This window comes from Diorhabda carinulata, chromosome X (assembly GCF_026250575.1).
Source record: "Diorhabda carinulata isolate Delta chromosome X, icDioCari1.1, whole genome shotgun sequence".
Classification (NCBI taxonomy): domain Eukaryota; kingdom Metazoa; phylum Arthropoda; class Insecta; order Coleoptera; family Chrysomelidae; genus Diorhabda; species Diorhabda carinulata.
The window spans coordinates 66,378,972-66,399,362 of NC_079472.1; the positions used below are offsets into that span (position 1 = coordinate 66,378,972).

Below are 20,391 nucleotides of genomic sequence, written 5' to 3' on the forward strand. Positions count from 1 at the left end.
GACCCGATTTAGAGTCGATGGGAAGCGGTAAAGCAAAAAACGGCAGAGCTCCTAAAGGCCCTCAACAAATAAGACTTTCAGCACTGCTTCGATAAATGGAAAAAACGTATGGAAATGTGTGTAGCGAGAGGAAGGGGGTATATTGAAGGAAAGCATTCGAATGTAGAATAATTTTCATAATAAAACTCTTTTCCATAATCAGTCTCGTTATTTAATAGCTAGACCTCGTACATCTCGACGAACCAAACGTCCAACGTAGTATATAAAGAGTTATTGTAAATACTTAGTAAATTACTGTTTTTTTTGTATATACGAGGATATATTGGAAACTTCTTAGGTCTTAGGTCGCCATTACATCGAATGTTGCTTTGCTTCTGGATCGTAGAAATGTACCCAACTCTCATCCATAGTAACAATTCGGGATCGAGCGCGATGCTTCTACCCTTGCACGCTTTTGGTCAACATTCAAACATTTGGGGATACATTTTGCAGCAATTTTCTCATGTTCAAATTGACGTGAACTATACGATGAACGCGTTCTTATGAAATATTCAGTGCTTCAGATATCCGGCTTAGCCCAATTCTATGGTCTGATAAAATAATGTCATGAACTGCATCGATATTTTCGGGGACTGACACAGAAACTGGATTTCTCGATCGGTTATCATCTTCAATGGAAAATTTACCTCTTTTGAAGCTTGCAGTTCAATCTTACACGGTCGCATCCGAAGGACATTGATGACCAAGGGTATTAAGCATATCCTTGTAAATCTGCTTACCTCTTAACCCTCTTAAATACAGGTACTTGATGATGGCTTAATGCTCCAATTTTTCGATTATCACAATTTCAGCGGACATCTTTTCTCTTTTAATTCATTGCGTAACTCTGGTTTACGTTTTTAACGTCAAACTTTACACTTCTAATAATTTATTGAAAATTCAATACAATCTTATTCAACAAAAACTAATTTTTCACAATTTTATCACTTCACTAATCATACGTTTGGCTGATTTTAACTAGATAATTACTATTAGGATTGTTAAATGAATCAATGTTATAGAAAATATAAAGTCGGAGAAACAGTGGAGGTAACAAAAGGAAACCAACATTATATGCAAATCTTTCACCTGTATCAAAATACTTGTTTCACGAGAAAATGGATCCGGTATACATTTAGAGATTGTGAAGTGGTAAATGAGATGTAGAAGGTGAAATATACTACTGACTTTCGTATCATCGTTCACATTGTTGTGTATATGGAATCTGGAATAACGTCATATATTTAACGGAATGTTGAAGATTTTCAAATGCTTGGCAGAAAATATAGACTCATGTTTGAAATTTATGAATCATATCAACTTCTATTCAGCTAGTTGATTATAGTCTATCTCTAGAACTCCAAATTTGTGCGAAAATGTGCCCTATAAACAAGGTACGGACTGAAAATTGATTTTATGGATGCAAAAAAATCGCAACAATTTCCGTTTTTTTTTCGTGCAATCTAATGTTATCTATCTAGTTGTTATTAGTTAAATGAAATAGTCGAATAAAATAGTTTTCCAGTAAATCGATAGGAATTAAAAACGTATTGTAGTGCCTCTTTTGGTTTTCTTCAAAATAATTGAAGATTAGAAACTTTACAAAACTTAAAACTCTTAAGTAATTATCGACATATATAAAAACTATTCATGGAAGCTGCACAAATTTACGTATTTGGGGGATTGGCATCAGAAATGATCTCGTGGTACACTGATTCCTTCTATGAATTCTAGAGATATTGTATTAATAGGACTTTAAGAAAACTATTACTTGTGTTCATATCGATTACTTGTATCAGCTGATTGTAGATCCTAATCCAGAACGAGATTTACATCACAGTTTCCGAACGTCACGCTGAATTTTCATTGAAAATATCAAATTTAAAACATGACCTACGAATTTTTTTTATTCTTATCACTATTATGCGCGTTAATTCTTCGATGTTAAATACTAATAAATTATTTTAAATCCGAAATACCGCAAACTTCAGTCATTCAGTTATTTCTATTCATGAAAGTTCTCTCAAATCAGGAATGGAAACTTTCTTCTTCTTCAACGATGATTCGCAATTATTGAGACTATTATTATCTCATGTGAAATTTGAACCTCTCATTATATGGACCAGATTGAGAATTTTAAGCATTTCTGTTCTCTCCAGTTGTTCCACGTCCTGAAATCTGCGAGCAATAGTATGAGATTTGTAATCTAAAGTATTTTAACAAACTAATATGTATTAACACGACGAGGTGTTCTTTGGTATTCATGAATCCATTTCGGAATTCTCCCATAATTTCTATCTAGTATTCTCGTAAGTTGAATATTACGTTTCCCATAATAATTAAACATACATTCATAGTTTCGTCAAGGACTAAATATCTCAACAAATCAAATCAAATTCATAGTAAAAGGTAAATACAGTTTCTCTGGTTTTGGAACCGTTTGAAACACTATAAGCGTACAGTTTATCGGGATAACAGAAAAAAAGATTTTGCAATAATTTAGTTCAAGTAGCATTGAAATCCTCGACTGAACACTATTTTTCAAGAAATGGTATTCGACTTGAGTTGAATTACATATAACTAATACTCGATGGGAATGGAAGTACGAAAACCAGTAAAAATTGTATGAACCTCATAAAGTTTGAAATTATACTGAACGAAATACTACAATTCCATATTGATTGCTAAAACCAATTAAGCAATAGCTTAACAATTAACACAAAAAAACTCAATAACTTTTTGTGTGAGGTGTAAGAGGAGAAACTTATTCAGAGAAGGTTGAGTTATAACAGCTCTCCACCACGTCTAGAAGTTGATAGTGATAAAGTCATGGAGTAGCAATAATCTAGTGCTCTTCTTCCTTGGCCTAGCAATTATCTACAAGCTTCCCAATAGTAATCAAGCAGCTGTAGAGCTGAGAAAAAGATATTTATCAGTTTCCAAAGAATTTGAAGAAATATAATCGCAATATAATTTGAAATATTAAACTATTGTTCCGTATCGAAGAACAGATCTCTCGCCACTTAATTCATCTTCGTTCCCTATATTTATTGCTTACAAGCACTTAATTTTACTTGTAATCATTAGATTATATTGTAGTATTTCTATTATTTTCCATCTATGAAAGGTGAAAGGTATGAAAGTAATTAACAAACAGTGTTCGTTTTTTTATTCGAGTTTCTGAATATCTTTTTTCAGTTACTTATATCATGAGATTACATTGATGTATCTTGGTAGTAATTTTAGAGTGAACTCACGATTTATAGATGACAATCAATCAATTATGTTATCTTTTTCAGGAAATTCAGCTGCTCATGTTTACAAGGATATTCAGGACCAACCTGTTCCAATGGATCCAATTCATTTTGCGATCCAGGAGGTGTACGTACTTGTAAAAATGGAGGACGATGCATGTAAGTTCCCATAAAATAAGAAAACTGCTTGTGATACTCATGAATTATTGAGATATGAAAATTGAAACCGATCTTGTAGATGACAAGTTAATAGTTCCATTATTAACGATCGTTATCCTTCATCAAAATCATACCTCAAGTGTTTCTTTCCAAAAAAATATGTAAAAGTATATTTTCTGTTTGTTCAAAACGTTCACACCAAATTCAAACATCTATTCCCATGTTTTTTCATTTATTCCAAAATCTTTTTCAAACATTGAATTATACTGATCCTTCTATCGATTCCAATAAAGATTTCTTCAATTTTTTTGGTGTTTTTTCCATAATCAAATACTATACCTCTCAAAAATCACTGATTACTATGAGATGGAGTGTGAAGAGAATATTTATGAAAGTCGTTTTCACTAGTGACATTTGATTGAGATCAACTGCTAAAAAGTACATTGACGAGATCATTAGTAGCGCTGAAGTTAGAATAAAAAGACCCATCGAAATCCTCTGGTGCCATTCAAAGAAAGTTGTTGAGTATACCAGGTTCCATGATAACATGGATAAATTCAACAAGAAGTGATAGGAATTCTGTCAATTATATGCCGTCATTCTAGGAGCAATTATTCTTAGAAGAAGCAGTATATTTTTATTGTTGGGTTGTCTAGGTTATTCTCGCTTCACATTTATTCTATGATTTGTCATTATAAAGATTGTATCAAAATTTTCATTTAACCATTCAAAAATGATGGTTCCGTCTTTTTTTCAAAATGAACGTTTAAACGGGAGTGAACTAGTTCGAATTGCAAATCGTGAATTTTAGTTATCGCCTGATGTAAAAGCACTGAATTTTCATTCAAATCCTGTCGCTCATTGCGATAGCTTCTTCATATTATCAAACAATTACTCAATAGTCACCTATTTTTCCACATTATTGAAGATAGTCGATGAACACAAATGGGGAAATGAAACAAGACATTTACAACTTAGGAACTAGATTCATGGACAATTATGATGGATCTACTCAAGTCCAGTTTCACGCCTCACCAATGTTATCAAAAGAAATAGCTGATCTGATACAAAGTATTGAGTGAATGACACTTACGCTGAAAAATTCTGCTGCCAAGAATAAGAAAAAAAATTAGCAATAGACGATAAACAGTAAAGAAGATATTATCAACGCAGACCGACCATACAAAAAACGAAAATACAAATATTCCTCCATCTCCTGAACTTATCTCCTCATCCCCACCTCATATAAACCCTACAAAGGAGGATTGGCCTCCAACATTCCGCCTCCATATACAGCAAATCAGCTTGCACACTACGTGAAAGAAAACCGAGGCAGATGACTTAATACGATGCTTACCAATGGAATCGTGAATTTTAGTTATCACCTGATGTAAAAGTACTGAATTTTCATTCAAATCCTGACGCTGATTCTTCATATTATCAAACATTACTGAATAGTCACCTATTGTTCCACCTTATTCAAGATAATCGATGAACACAACCCCATGACGATCCCAAAAAACGGCCACCATGACTTTCCCGGCCAACAAAACCGTCATTGCCTGATTCAACCTAAAAAATTCGACTAATTTAGCTCAAGTAATATTTATAAGTACTGGAATATATTCAATAATTGGCTTTTGGTCCAAAGTTATCGCGTGGATAACTTAGAGTATTCAAAGGTGATATGCCGATAGCCTCTTCGATCTCTTCAAGCTCTTTCCAACGATTGTCAGTACTATTTGCTAAAAAATTCCGATGCTATCGCTGGTTATCGCAGCTTTAGCTGTCTTAAACGCTCGGAGTCAGTCAAGCTCACACAACTTCGATTAAATTCAACTGCATAAAATTTTATTGTCGTAAATGATGGAGCAAACACAGTATCTACGTATTATTCAACTTCTCATCCATTTGCGTAGGTGTATTGCCTTTCGAAAACAAGTATTTAATGACAGCTCGATACCAAATTTTTTCCATTCTCAGAAAAATCTCTTCAGCTCCTCACTTATACGAACGTGAAACTGAAATTAATAATCCAATACGCTGAAATTTTAGTTAGAATTTCTCAACGCATGCGGAAATGTATTGCTTTGACTAAGGTTTTATGCAGAAATCTTAAAATGCCGATTCCATAATCCTGAGATATTTCATATATTCAAGTAGGTATTACGTGAACCTCCACAATTCTATTGAGAAAATTCATGAACCATCGATATTTACAGACCACAGTATGATAAAAGTGTATATTCTCAGTGTCGTAATAGTGAAAATTGGTACTTTCCACTAGAGCATTATTATGGAAAATGAATCCCGTCAGTAAATAACAGACTTGAGGTCTTCTTCGTCTACGAATCGATCGAGGATCCATAAACAAAAGCGTATTCTGTGGTAAAAGTCATCACTGTTCTTTCCACGACTTCCACGAATTTATTTATAATTTATAACTGTATGTCTTGAAATTTTTTGCTTTTTTGTTTACTTTCTCAACTACTGATCCTAACACAAACAATTTATGTTTCGAAACTAAAATTTCCGGTATTCGTCAAATATATCTTTGTGAACATTCTCTTGATTCCAAAAGGATGTTTTCTAGAAGAAAATGCTCTTTCATCCTTTAAAATGTAACTACAGTATTATCTAGCTTACTCAAATAGAATTGTGACTCAAATGACAAGTTGAGATAGAAACTACGGTTCTGTTCCAGCATATTTATAGTGAATTCATATCAGGCGATTTGATGGAACACTCAACTCATCCACGAAAAATATTGCGAAAAAATTGATTTTTCTTTTGTCCAGTTTTTGATTAATTTTGCCGTGATCTATCATAAGTAAACAGTTAATAATAAACAAAGGTTAATGGGAGAGTCCAAGCACTCACGTTTCTCTCTGAAATGTGTGAAAAATATGCTAGAAAATTCAGATGAAATCCAATGAGGTCCAATTTAAATAATTGCTTCCATACTAGTTCATTATATTTTTTGCACAAACCGTATATCATCCCTCAAATTTCGCACATGTACAAATCAGCAATTAAATTTCACTGGAAATTAAACAATTAGTTATATGTGGTTGACAGTATTAGCAATAAATAACGCTATGATATGAGATATAATGAATGGGTCTATTTTCGATGGATATTATAAATTATTTCTCCACTACACTTTAAATCACATTCGGACACCAGCAACTGATTAAAAAATTAGAAGCTCTCAAATAAAAACAACATATATATGCTAACTATCAATAATTCATATATATATATATCTATCAAATGAAGTCAATTGAAACTTATTCGTATCGATTGATTTCGTGTTGTGGTATTTGTCATTCCATGTAACAGATACTATCGTTATGAGTTGGGAACAATTTACCATCATAGACCGATCTGAAATTGGTGTTAATATTTCCGATTTTTCAATTAAATTGTCTAAATAATGGAAATATTATAGGACCTGAGTGAAATTGGATTCATAAAGCTGAATCACAAATCGCTAAAAATTAATTGGTTAAAGAAATATCCTATTGATGTTCTGATTAAATGTCATAATTCAAAATATAAGGGAATATCACCATCATAATTAGATAACTTCTTTTTGGGTCATAACATACAGAAGAGCTAAAGTCTAGGGATGGTAACCCTCATCAAAAAGAGGACTCAAAAATACGGAAAAGTACTAATATATTAGAAATTGTGAAATTCAACGTTATTTTACGTTTCTCAATAAATTCCAATAGTCTTGAAGATTCCAGATTCGTATAAGCCATTTCAATTTGGTGTTGGGTTCCAACAAACAACGCTACTTAACCCTTTCAGACTTTGGTATACATTAGGGTTGCCAATCGTCCTATTTTCCCACGACATGTCCTAGTTTTTTTAGTGTCTTAGGATGTCCTGAATCTAATCTAAGCTTGCATTAGACATACTGAGCTAGCTATCCAGTCAGGTTACTATTTAGTTGTAACTATAATTTATAGTATCCAATATCTAATAGTTATAGTCTGTAACTTACCTAAGTTTAATTTATAAACTAAAGTGTTTGTTCCATATTTTAATAACTATTTCTCAACTCGTATAATTTTATTGAAATATTTTTATTAGAAAGTGTTATTATTTTAATTACTTGTTTTTCACTAGATATTTACTTAAATAATGCAACTCTATTAATGCGTCCTGTTTTTAAACTGAATTCTCCTTGTTTTTCTAGCTTCAAATCCTGTTTTTGAAATTTGAGGTTGACAACCCTAGTGTACATACTATCAATTGATTATTATTTTGTTCCTCTGGAATTTCTCATGTACATGTGTTTTAAAATACTGAGACGAGTGGCGACATCTAGTTAGGTAAGAACACAATTAATTAGTCCCTTGTTAAACATGACCGACGAGAAATTGGATTTGTCTAGTGAGTGATCATTTATTGTACTTTTTTGCAAAAACTTTGAGCAATTTCATTGAAATTTTTGTATAATAAGTTACTAATTGATGAGTATGTACTCTCAGATGAGTCTACAAAGCATGAAATACTAAATTTGATGATCAAATCTACGTTTTGAATGAATATACAGTATCGTGTACATCAGGTTCTCGGGATAACTTGTGTATTATTTGGAATGCATATTATAGTGAACATTAGATCTTGAACTATGTAGACTGAGAAGGCTGAGAAAAGAGAGTTATAACCTGAATGATTCAGATTTTCAAAATATTTTAAAATTTATTCAAGATGACCCTTCAGATATAGGTATGGTCGGATTATAGCAGTGATCATGACTATGTTCCATGATAAAACAAGAAAATTGGACAAAAATAAACCACTTATTTCGTATCATCAGAATCCTGTAGTCAGTCTGAATCTGAAGAAAATCAACCAAAACTTGAAGAAACCATGAACAAGTAATCAACTTAAGATTCCACCACAAAGTTTAGATTCATCATAGCAGTATTTTTTACGATAAATTGGAGATAATGTTTATCAAGAATTGGCTTAGTATACCAATATGTATGTGCTGCAAAAAGGAATACCTTCTTTCAAGCTTAACAATCATAATGAAATGAAAACTCTTATATCACTTCATATTGCCATCGGTTCCCTGATCAATTTTCCAGAATATAGAATTTATTGGGATGCGACTCTTAGTATAGGTCTATTTCTAGAAAATATATCAAGGGACAGGTTTTTCATCCATGAACATGTTTACATTTCGTCGATCGTCTTCGTCATCCTGAAAATTGCAATAGTTCGCCCTTTGTTAGATAATGTTAGGAAAAGATGTTCTCAACTCAACTGATTTTAGAGGAAAACCTCTGCATCGATGAGCAAATAGTATTTTCACTGGTAATCTTAATATCAAACAATATGTAAAAGGAAAACCATATCCTTGGGGCATAAAAAATTGTTGTTTGTATGGAAATAGTGGAATGGCCTATGATTTCCTATTCTGACAACGAAAAGAAACCAATAGGGATTAGGGGGCAGTGTCATCTTACATTTTTCAAACAGAATTGGTTCAAATAATCATAAACTCTTCTACGACAATTACTTTCCATCCTATGATGTTTTGAATGCTCTGCCAAAAAAATTGGGGCAGCATGTATTGTGCGACTGAATCGATTTCAAAATCTGCCAGTGTCTTACAGACGAATTTAGTTTACATGGCTTCCAACTTAATTAGAAAATGACGGGAAGATATTACTAGAAGGTGGGACAAGAAATCTAATAAATACTTAAATGTACCAAGTCCTGAAGTAATTGCAACAATACAGTCACTCATTGGGAGGTTATGACTTATTAAATCAAATGATTAGCACCTATAGAATTTTGATAAAATCACGAAAATGAACTTTGCGATTAATAATTCACATGATAGATTTTGTTCTAGCTAATTCATGGCTGGAATATAAAAGAGACTGTCAACTAAGAAATATTCCCGAAGATAAATTAAATGATTTTCTTCACTGTCGCTTTGATGTAACTATGGTCTCTTATGGCAGGAAGGCCTATTGAAAATGTGAGAAAAAGAGGAAGACTGTCAGAAGAGGTGAGAAAAGACCCATTACTGATGTACAATTTAATATTGTTGATCATATTCCTGACTATGACAATGACAAGGAACCCACTAGATGCAAAATGGCACCTTGCAAACAGCGTAGACATATTTTTTGTCAAAAATGTAAAGTCCACTTTTGCCTTGTAAAACACACAACTATTTTGTAAATTTCCGTAGAAAATAAAGTCTTTTTATATCATGTGAAAAAATTGTTTTCCGACCTTTTGAACATTCTATTGTACATATAGAAATCTACAACGGCAATTGTTGAGTCCCAATGAACTATATAATGTATACACGATAATTTTGATGGATAAAAATTATTTTTGTCGCAGTACACGATTTTTTGATGGATTTTACAAAAAAAAAGGGTTAAGAAGGGTGGTAGGAAAAGAGCTGGAAAATCTACTTTGGCCTTACGAGGCGAATCAGTGGTAAATTCCAAAAAAAAAATTCTTTTTTGATTACTTTTCTATTATCAAATTTTACTTAACTGGAAGGTGAAAAATTATTCTGATAACAAAAACGTTTTTCTCACAATAGTCATATAATCCTGAACATTTATTCAAAAATATATCTACATCATCTTTTTCAGTCATGTAGGAGTAGCGGCTGTTAGATGTGCGTGTACCTCAAACTTTACCGGTCCTACCTGCGACACACCTGTAATTTCAGGGACTACACGAGGTAAGCAAATAACAAATTTTTCTAGTACACATTGTTTTTCATTATCAGTATTATTAGAAAGATTCAAGTGGATGGCTTCAACTGTAATGGTTGATATTTCCATTAAACACTAACATTATTCAGTTTTTATGATTAACTGTGATATTTTTTTCATATTTCATAGTTTTTTGATGAGCTTTCATTTTATTAAACCAATTAATGATTCATTAATATATATTTCAAATATTGGTATGTCGAGTTAATATTAACAGCATAATTAACAGCACTAATAGAATAATAGATATTTCTACAGTTTATTATTATATGCTTGGAGAAAATACATTTATCATAATGGCGCATAGTGGAAGTAGGTGGTTTTAATATTATCTTGTAAGTCAACTTCATCCATCTTCCTTTAGTTTCATCTTATAGTGTATAGAATAAGTTCATAATGTCATTCATAAGTTATTCATCTTATTCCCAATCCATACAGTGCACGGTATAGTGGCGCATTCGTGTGCGAAATTGTTTCAAGTCGTAATTTTTTTTAATATGTCCAGGAGGTGTTACTGCTATAAAAATGTAAGATGACACTTGATATCTTTTGATGTTATTGTTTGCACAACGAAAATCTGAATGAGCCACAAAAAATGCATTTTTTGCAATAAATTATTTTCTTTTCATATTCTTTATAATATTTCCAAAAAAAACCCTCACACCTATCATCGTATCTCAAACCCATTAATAGATATGAATTTTCTTGAATCAAATAATATACCTAAAAAATTGAAATGTTATAATTTTTTATCAAATATTTCAACTTAAATCTTAAACAAATTAACCTAAATAGATTTGAATAATTTTGTTTTTTTATATGTTTTATTTATGTTATAACAATATGCTCCCTACGCGCAAACAGTTTCTATCAATTTTCGGAAAAAACTATTTTCGGAGGCATTTCGAAATCATTTAAAGTCTTATCGATCACCGATTCATCACAGACATAACCTTTCATATTGAAATCATGATCTAATATTTCCCGTCTTATTAATTTAGCAGAATCTTGTATTTTTTTATTATTATTGTTATAATTCCGTGAAATTCCAACGATTTTTCAAACGAATTGCTTGAGAATATGACCAGTGGTGATTTTGTTCTATCTTAAGGATGAGAAAATAACACTTTATCTCCGTACTTGGCAATCAGAAGATTTTCAAGTGTTCGATTATTAACAGGTTCATAATCTGACTCATCGATTTCCTCATTGTCAGTAATAATAGTATTAAGAAGCTGACTTAGATAATCCAATTGAAATGTTTGATTATCAAAGTCCATTTTTATTTCGTTTATTAGGATTAAAAATTCGTTATCAATCGTTTCACGAGAAAAACTATTAGAAGATCTACCCACTTTTTGACCTGAATTTTGTGTCTCGTAGTGATATTGACTGTAAAGTAAAGTAAAGTAAAGTAAAGTAAAGATTCAGGTGAATTCTTTTAAAACCATCATCATTTCTTTTAGTAGCAACTTTTAAAAGCTTCTCCGCAGCAAAAAATTTTGAAATTGTGTACATAGTTCCATTAAGCCCTTCTCTTAATTCAATACAAATGATATATAAGTTTTAATTGTTACCAGAATTTCCCGTAGCTTTTCTTATTTCTCGTGCAAACATTAAAGCCATTGAATATGATACTAAATCTGAAACATTATAACTTTTACAACTTTTTGAATCGTTATATCTCAGAAACGGTGGCTCGTAGAAAAAAAAAGTATTGATACGTTTCTTGTGAATGATAAACTGTTTTCCATACACAGAAATCATGGGGAGCATTCAAATTTTATTTTCAATTGTATTTTAAACAACTTCACTGATTTTCAGCTTGATGGGAGTTTATATAGCTCCACTCTTATTTTTTGGTCTAATTTGACCGGACTATTACCACTTCTGGCTTTAAAAAGCTTGATTACAATTACCGTACGTAGTTTTTGTTTATGTATTGCCTCGCACTCACAAAGAAGGTGTTTGATGGTTTCCTTTAGTTTTATACAGAAATGAAAGGAGCTGTCGGTAGTTGTACAGAAGATTCCTGATTACGTTATTTTTTAGTTCATTTGTAATGGCAAATAAAACACTAAACTTTCTTCTTATTCACCTTTACTACATCATTAAACCATAAACCAATAAGTACTGGACTGTATTTATTGTTTAACTAATTTGTACATTGAAACTAAACATTTCTACACTCTTGCTAATTGACATCAACCAAAATACATAATATATAAATATATTATACGATAGTAGCGCGCCAATAATCACACACGCGCTACCAAGGCCAAAAAGCAAGTGTTACATTTCTTTTTCTGTTTATCTTACGGCCCAGCGTTAAACGACTAGACAAGCAAAAAAAGGTCTAACAATAAAAACCACAATACAGCTTGTTGCCACGGTAACAAAATTCAGTATATGCGGCGAACAGGTTAATAACATGAAGGAAATATACATATATACGAGGTGCGTTCACAACAGTAGTTTCTCCGATGTTTTCTAGAAGGTAGTTCACCGCACAGTATTCAGTAAGCATACCAGTAACTCTCCTTAGCTCGTATTTTTCCTGTTCTTTCACTTTTTTATGACCATGACTTGATAGTTTTTTGAGAAACCTATAACAGACTATGGTCCCAAGGAAGAATTTTTTTCTCCATGGCTTGTTCGTTGCCATGTACTTCGGTGTGGTCAGGTACCTACATAAGAGTAACTTTATTGTTTGCTCTGCTATTTCATAGCATAAATTTCTTTCGATTGCGGTAGTTACGTTGTGTGCAGCGAGCTGCGCATGTGAGGATAGCGTATATTTCCGCTTGTAAAATGCAAAGTTGTAAGCCCATTGGGATACTGAGATTGGTTCCTGGTCTTATATTCCTGCCCCTACTTGTCCATTCTCCGTGTTCGAGATATCACTGTGGAATACTAATGAGCCTCGTGGAAACGCAATTTCACCAATTTTCATTGTTGTCGACTTTTTATTATCAATTCAAACTTTTTGGTAGAACATAGTTTGAAAGACAAAATGACCGAGGGGAAACCGTTGGTGATATTCATACTGAACACATTGTTTAGACTACCACTACTCCAACACTCACGATTACACTGTCTGAGGCGCGTTTCGATAATAAAAGTTATAGTTAGGATATGGTGATAGGCAACAAGAAACGTTTTATACCTTTAATAATTTATATATTAACCGAAAACCCATAACAACGTCTGCTGTCAGGAAATAAAAGTCTAACAAAACTGGTTCTGTAGAAGATTTATCCAAATGAGGGCGTAGAAAAACTGCATCAACTGAAAATGAATCTATGGATGTTTATGTCATGTTAGAAGATGATTCGCACTTTAGTACTTGTCAAATATCCAGGGAACTTCGCAAACATCCGTAATGAAAATTTTACGTGACAATAAATTTCATCCATACAAAGTAAAGTTGGCTCAAGAGTTGTTAGATGGCAATTTTGCAAGACGAGAAGAATTTGCAGACCTAATGTTGGATAAATGTTACAACAAAACAAAATAATCAAAACCAAATTTGTTAAGTAAAGATATGTTTTGCGATGAGGCCACTTTTTGTATTAATGGAAACGTAAATCGGCAACTGAAAAACTGAATATACGGGCTGGAAAAATAGGCGATAAAATAATTGGTCCCTCTTTCAATGAGGGTAACTTAAATGGTCCGGCGTATTTAGATTTATTGGAAAATAGTATTATACCTGAGTTGGCTCGGATATTTAAAAACTCAAGTAATTATTTTCAATTACACCTCACTTCTGAATGCAATAGGGGTACTATGCCCTTGAAACCTATCTACGAACCACTTCATTATAATTTCGATGAGCAAACTACACTCAAAAACTTAATGACACTTTACAAGTATATAATTGTCACCTAAAGGATTTGTATCTTTGATTTGACGTGAGTTGGAGATGAGAATCACACTTTTTTTCTTTCATATATAATTCTCTTGTTTCCATAACCGAAATAAAATAATGAAATAGTTTGGGTTTTCCACACTGTATATTTTCTTATTATTTTGGATATAATGCGATAGGAGTTGATTCTCTTCTATTTTTTGCAAATTTATCTTATCTTATCAAATTTCACAGTAATGGTTCAACAAACTATATCAGGTTTTATTTATTGATGTTCCACAGGTCGTGTAGGCCTAAGGCAATAATGGCAAATTCGCAAAAATTGATGACTTTTTTTTACCCTATCTACTAAATATTTCGCTATTGTTGTCCGTTCTCTGGATATAATTCAAACTTTCAAAATTATTTACTCTCCTACAATTTAACTATTCATTCGATTTTATAGCATACTTCCTGACCATCAGTTATATTTTTCTCATTTTACCCATTAATATCTTTCAAGCGTAAACTGTGGAGTAATTCTGATATTTATGAGGCTTTTATCTCTCACTATATATGTGCCATGCATATATGTTTTACGGCCATGCCTTGGATGACTCAAAAACATATTCAATGTCATTTTAGACTATGTATCTCAACAATACACATAGGAGAAATAAACTTTTATTTAAATTCGACTGAATATCATTGGTGGAAGTGGAAATATAGCGTGAATAGGTATAGTTCTTTCAATGTCAATTGCAGATTATAAAAACTGGTTCGAAACCCTTGCCGACAATTTTGTTTGATCTACCATAGACGTAGATACCTCATTGTATGAATTTTTTATTTTTAAAAATACTTTTAAAAATACGTGTATCTTATGCGAGAAAGTATTCCTTGTTACAACTGAATATTCAATTATAAAACGTGAATAGACGAGTGAAATATACCTACCTGTAAGGGCGTTTGGTTTAAAGAGGATACCAGACGTGAATTGAGCCCTTTTTGTACCCTATTCGTTTTTTTTTCTGGAAAAGAAATGAGCAAAACCCATAGAGAAAAATAAATTCTTTGCAAATAAAATAAAAGAAAAATAAACCTTTTCTTTATATTTTTTCAAATAATCATGGTAGTCAGAGTTACAATTTGATTTAATTATGATGGATTGTGAAGAAGGTGATACCACATACTCATCTTCTTCTTTGATAACATTTTCAACACAGTTTTTCCAAAGCTCTGGGCAGTCTGCAGCTAGAACTTTCCTTACAAATTCCACAACCTCTTTACTAAGTTCTGGAGACTTATAAGACTGGAGACTGGAGACAAATAATTCTAGTGTCTTATCCTCATGATAATCAGCTGCACAGTTTAGTTTTTCAGCAGATAATATATAAGCATTAGGTACGAAACCGTTTTTGCTTCCAGCGTATACTATTAAAATGCGTTTCCCTTCAGAACATGGCCCATTCAAAGAGCAATTTCTACTTTGGTCAATCTTGAGTAACTTTGTTAACTGATTTCAGTTTACATTTTTCAGTTCTGTGAATGATCTACAGCAAATAAAACAGAAAAAAAACATTTCAATTCCAAAGTAACTTTATAAATAATCATGGTAGTCAGAATCATCTGAACTAGAGTCATCATTTGATTGAATTATAATGGGTTGTAAAGAGGGTGATACCACATACTCATCTTCTTCTTCGATAACATGTTCAACACAGTTTTTCCGAAGCTCTTGGCGGTGTGCTGATAAAACTTTCTTTACGAGTTCTACAACCTCTTTACCAACTTCTGGATACTGATTACATTTTCGTAGTTTTGATTTCACGTTTGCACATATTAACTCTATAGGGTTAGATATGCAATAGTAAGAGGGTAGTCTGAGAAGACCCCATCGATAAAACGGATACATTGAAAAAATTAGGCTGAGGGGTTAAATAAGGACACTGAGCTATTAGAGGCATTAGTATGAATCAAACAACAATTTGATGATCGTGGATTGCGGTTCTGTGACTAACATTATTGTTTGTTTCATACTAAGACCCCCAATAGCTGTGTACACATAATTAGTTAACTTTGAAATTTCACATTGGAATAACATATTCTCTTGTCATGGAAAACTCTCAGCATTGATAGTTATGACGTTGAGTCAATGATAATTTCTTAAACCTTGTTATTTGTTGAATTAGATATTGTTGATAAAAATGTACTGTAAATTTTGAACAAACTGGCATGTTATTAACCTTAGGCGAGTGTTTAGGAAATTAGTGCAGTTGTTACGCGCTATGCAGAAAAGTCCTCGAAGAAACTTACCAAGTAACAATAATTTAAAGCCATTGAACGACTTTGTCGAAAGACTGGGAATATGAGACCTAAAAATTCAAATTCCGGTAGGCCAAGAACTACAATAACTATTAATAAACGAAAAATCAATTCAAAATTAGTTAAAATCCAACATTTAGCGTGAAGAATGTGGCAAAACAAACAAATACATCTTATTCGAGTACTTAGAGGATACTGAATCTTCCGTCGGGCGCATTTTATCTGTGAGATGAGTAGAATTTGTTTTAGTTCACCAAGTTTCAGTGTTTCACAACAGAGAGCAGGATTTCCAGCTAACCTTCCTGACTCCTTACCCCATTGCTGACCCTACCCCCACTTAAGATCCAGTACGTTCTATGACGCCGTCAGAGAAGGTTGAATCTGTGAGATTGATTGCGCCTGATCACGTTCCAGACACAAATGGCAAAAAGGCGAGAACGTTTTAACCCCCAGACCCAGACGACCTGGCAGCCATCCATGAATTATTATTTAATGAAGAGGACGTGCTGGAAAATGGAGATAATGGCGACGAATCCGATACCGACGCAGAAGATACAATAGAAGAAAAGCAAGAAGACTCTGTTTAAGAGCAATAAGGTGATAACTCTGAAGAAGATGAATGCTGTCCCGATGTTTGTTTGGGTGAAGGTAAAATTACGAAATTGCGTCCGAACAAACTATGAATCATATTGCTCTTGTCGGATTGTTATCTTATCTTATCATTACAGACAAGTCCAAAAGCTTTTGCCTGACGATCTACTGGTTAGAGTGCATTTTTGTCAAACATTTACAAAAAAGGACAGTCCTCAATCCAAATTTTTTAAAATGTAATCTTTTTACGGACGAGGCCACTTTTACGCGAAAAGGTATGTTTTACTCCCATAATGAACTACTGGTAAGATCAGAAACCACATGTCAAAAGGGTATCACATAACCAACATTCATTTACAGTCATTTTTTGGGCAGCAAATTTAGGTAACAAATTCATAGGTTATCATATTCTACCTGGAAATTTAAATGGTGATATTTACCTCGATTTTTAAAACAATCACTTATTCCAGATATTTTAACACTCAACAAGGGAAGATCTCTATTTCTTATGCACGATGGAGATCAACCACACTTTGATATAATGTGTCGTAATTGGTTGAGTAACCATTTTACGAATCGATGGATTGATAAAGATGGAGAAGCTCCGATTCATTGATTTCATCGGTCATACGGTTTTAATCCCTTTGGATTACACATTTTGGCCGTATCTTAAAGAAGAAGTTTATGCTACAGAGGTAAATTCACCTCAAGAATTGAGAGACAGAATTCAACGTTATTTTAATAGCTGACTCCCAATCATTTAGAAGATTCATGGATAGACTTGTATATTCGTAAAAACGCAGTATATTTTGAACACCTACTCTAATTGAATTCTATTTCGTGTCATTGGCCTTTTTTCAAATTTTCATCTTGTGACTTTTTGTTTAAATAATACATTTACCATAACTTTTTACCAGTATCGGTTATAACTTCATAATTTTCGAATCAAAACATTCCTTAAAAATGTTTAAGTTCACTTGAAATTTTGTTTAATAAATCTAATATTGAAAAAGTTATGCTCCATACGAACCGTGTAACTAGCGCCCTCTATGAGAGTCAGATATAAAAACAAGTTCATTGGATGTATAATTTTCCAAAACATATTCGTACAAAATTTCAATACTATGTTACGAAAATTGTTTACTCAGCAAACCCCAAATATTTTTTAGTTTTCTATCCATCCTAGTGACGGGTTTAACTTTTTTAAGACACTCTGTATACATAAATATATTTATTTTCGTTAATTTAAAAAACAAATGAGCGTCACTATCAAAATTATTAGTTGTTGTAGCCCGAAATAGCAAGTTTATCTCAAGTAGATGTTGATGGTAATTTGGCCCATTCTGAAAATAGTGTAGCAGACAGATTGGTAATGTGTGTAAAGCTAATAAATCAGAATTTACCGTTGATATCGTAAATATAGTTCTTCCTAAAATTAATATTAAAACTTTTACTGAAGACGCTTTTGAATGGTCTTCGTTCTTTGATTCACTTCCAGTATTAGTTTTAAAAAATCTTAAGCTGCAATCAGGTAGTGAAAAACTTCATTTTTCGAAAATCCTATCAATCTTTAAAATTGATAGATATCCTGAGTGTAACTAATCAAACTGTGAAGGTTGCTTTTCAAATCTCACAAAACGCTTATAAAAGCAAATGTAAACTGTTGCATAATGTTTTCGTAAATCTTGTAGAACAGAAGCTTTCAGCTATAAGCAAAGTTACCATTTTAAAAGATTTTTAAATCTTTTCAAAGGAAAATATTTATTTGATAAAAACATTAAAGGGAAATTTTTATTCGTTTGTTTATAGTCTTCCTATTAGAATAAAATTTATATCTTAATGCCAGGCGTGCTTTCGAAAGTAAAAGAGACCCCGATCATTTCCCAGTATATATATAATTTTTTCAACTTGTTGAAACAAGATATACAGTAGATTACTTGATTTTATTCAAATGCAATAATAAGAAAGGATTCAAAATAACTAATAGTAGAACTGATATCAGTTTGCATAATTATTTGAGTGTAAAAAAAGCTGCATGTACTGCTCTAAATATTCTCATTCTTTAGAAAAGTATAGAAGATTTTTAAAACTGTCTCCTATCGATCGATATCAATTCGCAAGTTGGAATAAACTGTGCCTTAATTGTCTTAGCTCACCGCAACTCGATATCTGACTGCAAATCTTTACATATACGTCTTAATTGTTCTGATCCTCACCATTCGTTACTTCATTTTGAATGTCCAGTGACTTTTAGATCGGTTTCAAACAATCCTATCCTTAATCGCTTTAATGGGATTAATCCTTCACGTAAACCTAATTTGAGTGGAAACCCATGTAAATACATCGTCTAGTCCCTCTGTAAATATCCAAATAGTACTAACTCCAATTCTACTACCCAACAAATTTCGTTGTCGGCCATTAGTTGTACTAAGTAATACTTTTACTTTGGTTAATGTTTCTTGTGAAAATTGTAAGTTAGTGGTTGCGCGGACGCTATTATATTCCGCGAGTGAAATGAATTTAATCAAAAAATTATTCGTAGATAGTTAAAATATCCCTTATAAGCATCATAATGTAAACATTTCTGGTCTAGGTGATAACATATGTACTGTTGATAAATTTGAACATAGTATTCAATATTAGCTGCTCAGTTATTGTCAATATAACGAGTCAACTACCCCAATTTCTAACATCTCCTAGCAAATTGAAACTTCTCTGGCACGTTAAGCTGGAGATGGCCGATCCAATTTTTCTCCATCCCGGAGAAATCCAAATACTTCTTGGCGCAATTTTGTACTTTGAAGTACAATTCTGATGAGTATTTTGAACAATTTAGTCATCAATATGGGAGTTCAGCTGCTCACTTTCGTTAGGCTATGTGATAACAGGTCCTGTCTCTGGAAATCGCATTGACAATTTTTTATAAAAATTTTTTTTTCTATCACATAATGAAACTTTTGTTGATTGGTCGTAATAAGTTGATGGAGAAATTTTGAGAAATCGAAGAGATCCTTGACTCTAAAGTTCGTTCAAACAATGATGAACTAACTGAGATTATATTTCTTGAAATTATTGAAATTTTAACTAGTGGCAGATATCAAATAGATTTCCCATTGTAGCAAGCTCTAAGAAAAGATTATAACACTCGCTCTCCATAGCAAAGAAATGGTTAATTGCTTGGAAAACAAATTTGAAAAAATTACTGAATTTTTTCAAACATATAGACAAGTCTTGTTTGATCTCCCTCTGACAACTGTAGAGTGGTACCGCTGTCTTTTTTTATAATCTATTGAAAGAACTCAATTATTTCGTTTCCCATAGAGCTGTTGTCAGGATATGAGGTTAAAGATAAATTGTTCGATATCATTTGTCGCTTTCCAACATTTCAATTTCTCTTGCATGC

General features: G+C 32.5%; 1 protein-coding gene across 2 annotated transcripts in view; it reads left to right on the plus strand.

The window, feature by feature from the left end:
• The window catches only part of LOC130902233 (uncharacterized), a 384,279-nt gene that overhangs the window by 258,884 nt on the left and 105,004 nt on the right, over positions 1 to 20,391 (plus strand). For both annotated transcript variants that reach the window (XM_057814189.1, XM_057814190.1), the window contains 2 exons: positions 3,339 to 3,452; positions 10,097 to 10,188. In XM_057814189.1, coding sequence (XP_057670172.1) covers positions 3,339 to 3,452; positions 10,097 to 10,188 — 206 coding nt within the window. The remainder of the gene's footprint in view (positions 1 to 3,338; positions 3,453 to 10,096; positions 10,189 to 20,391) is intronic.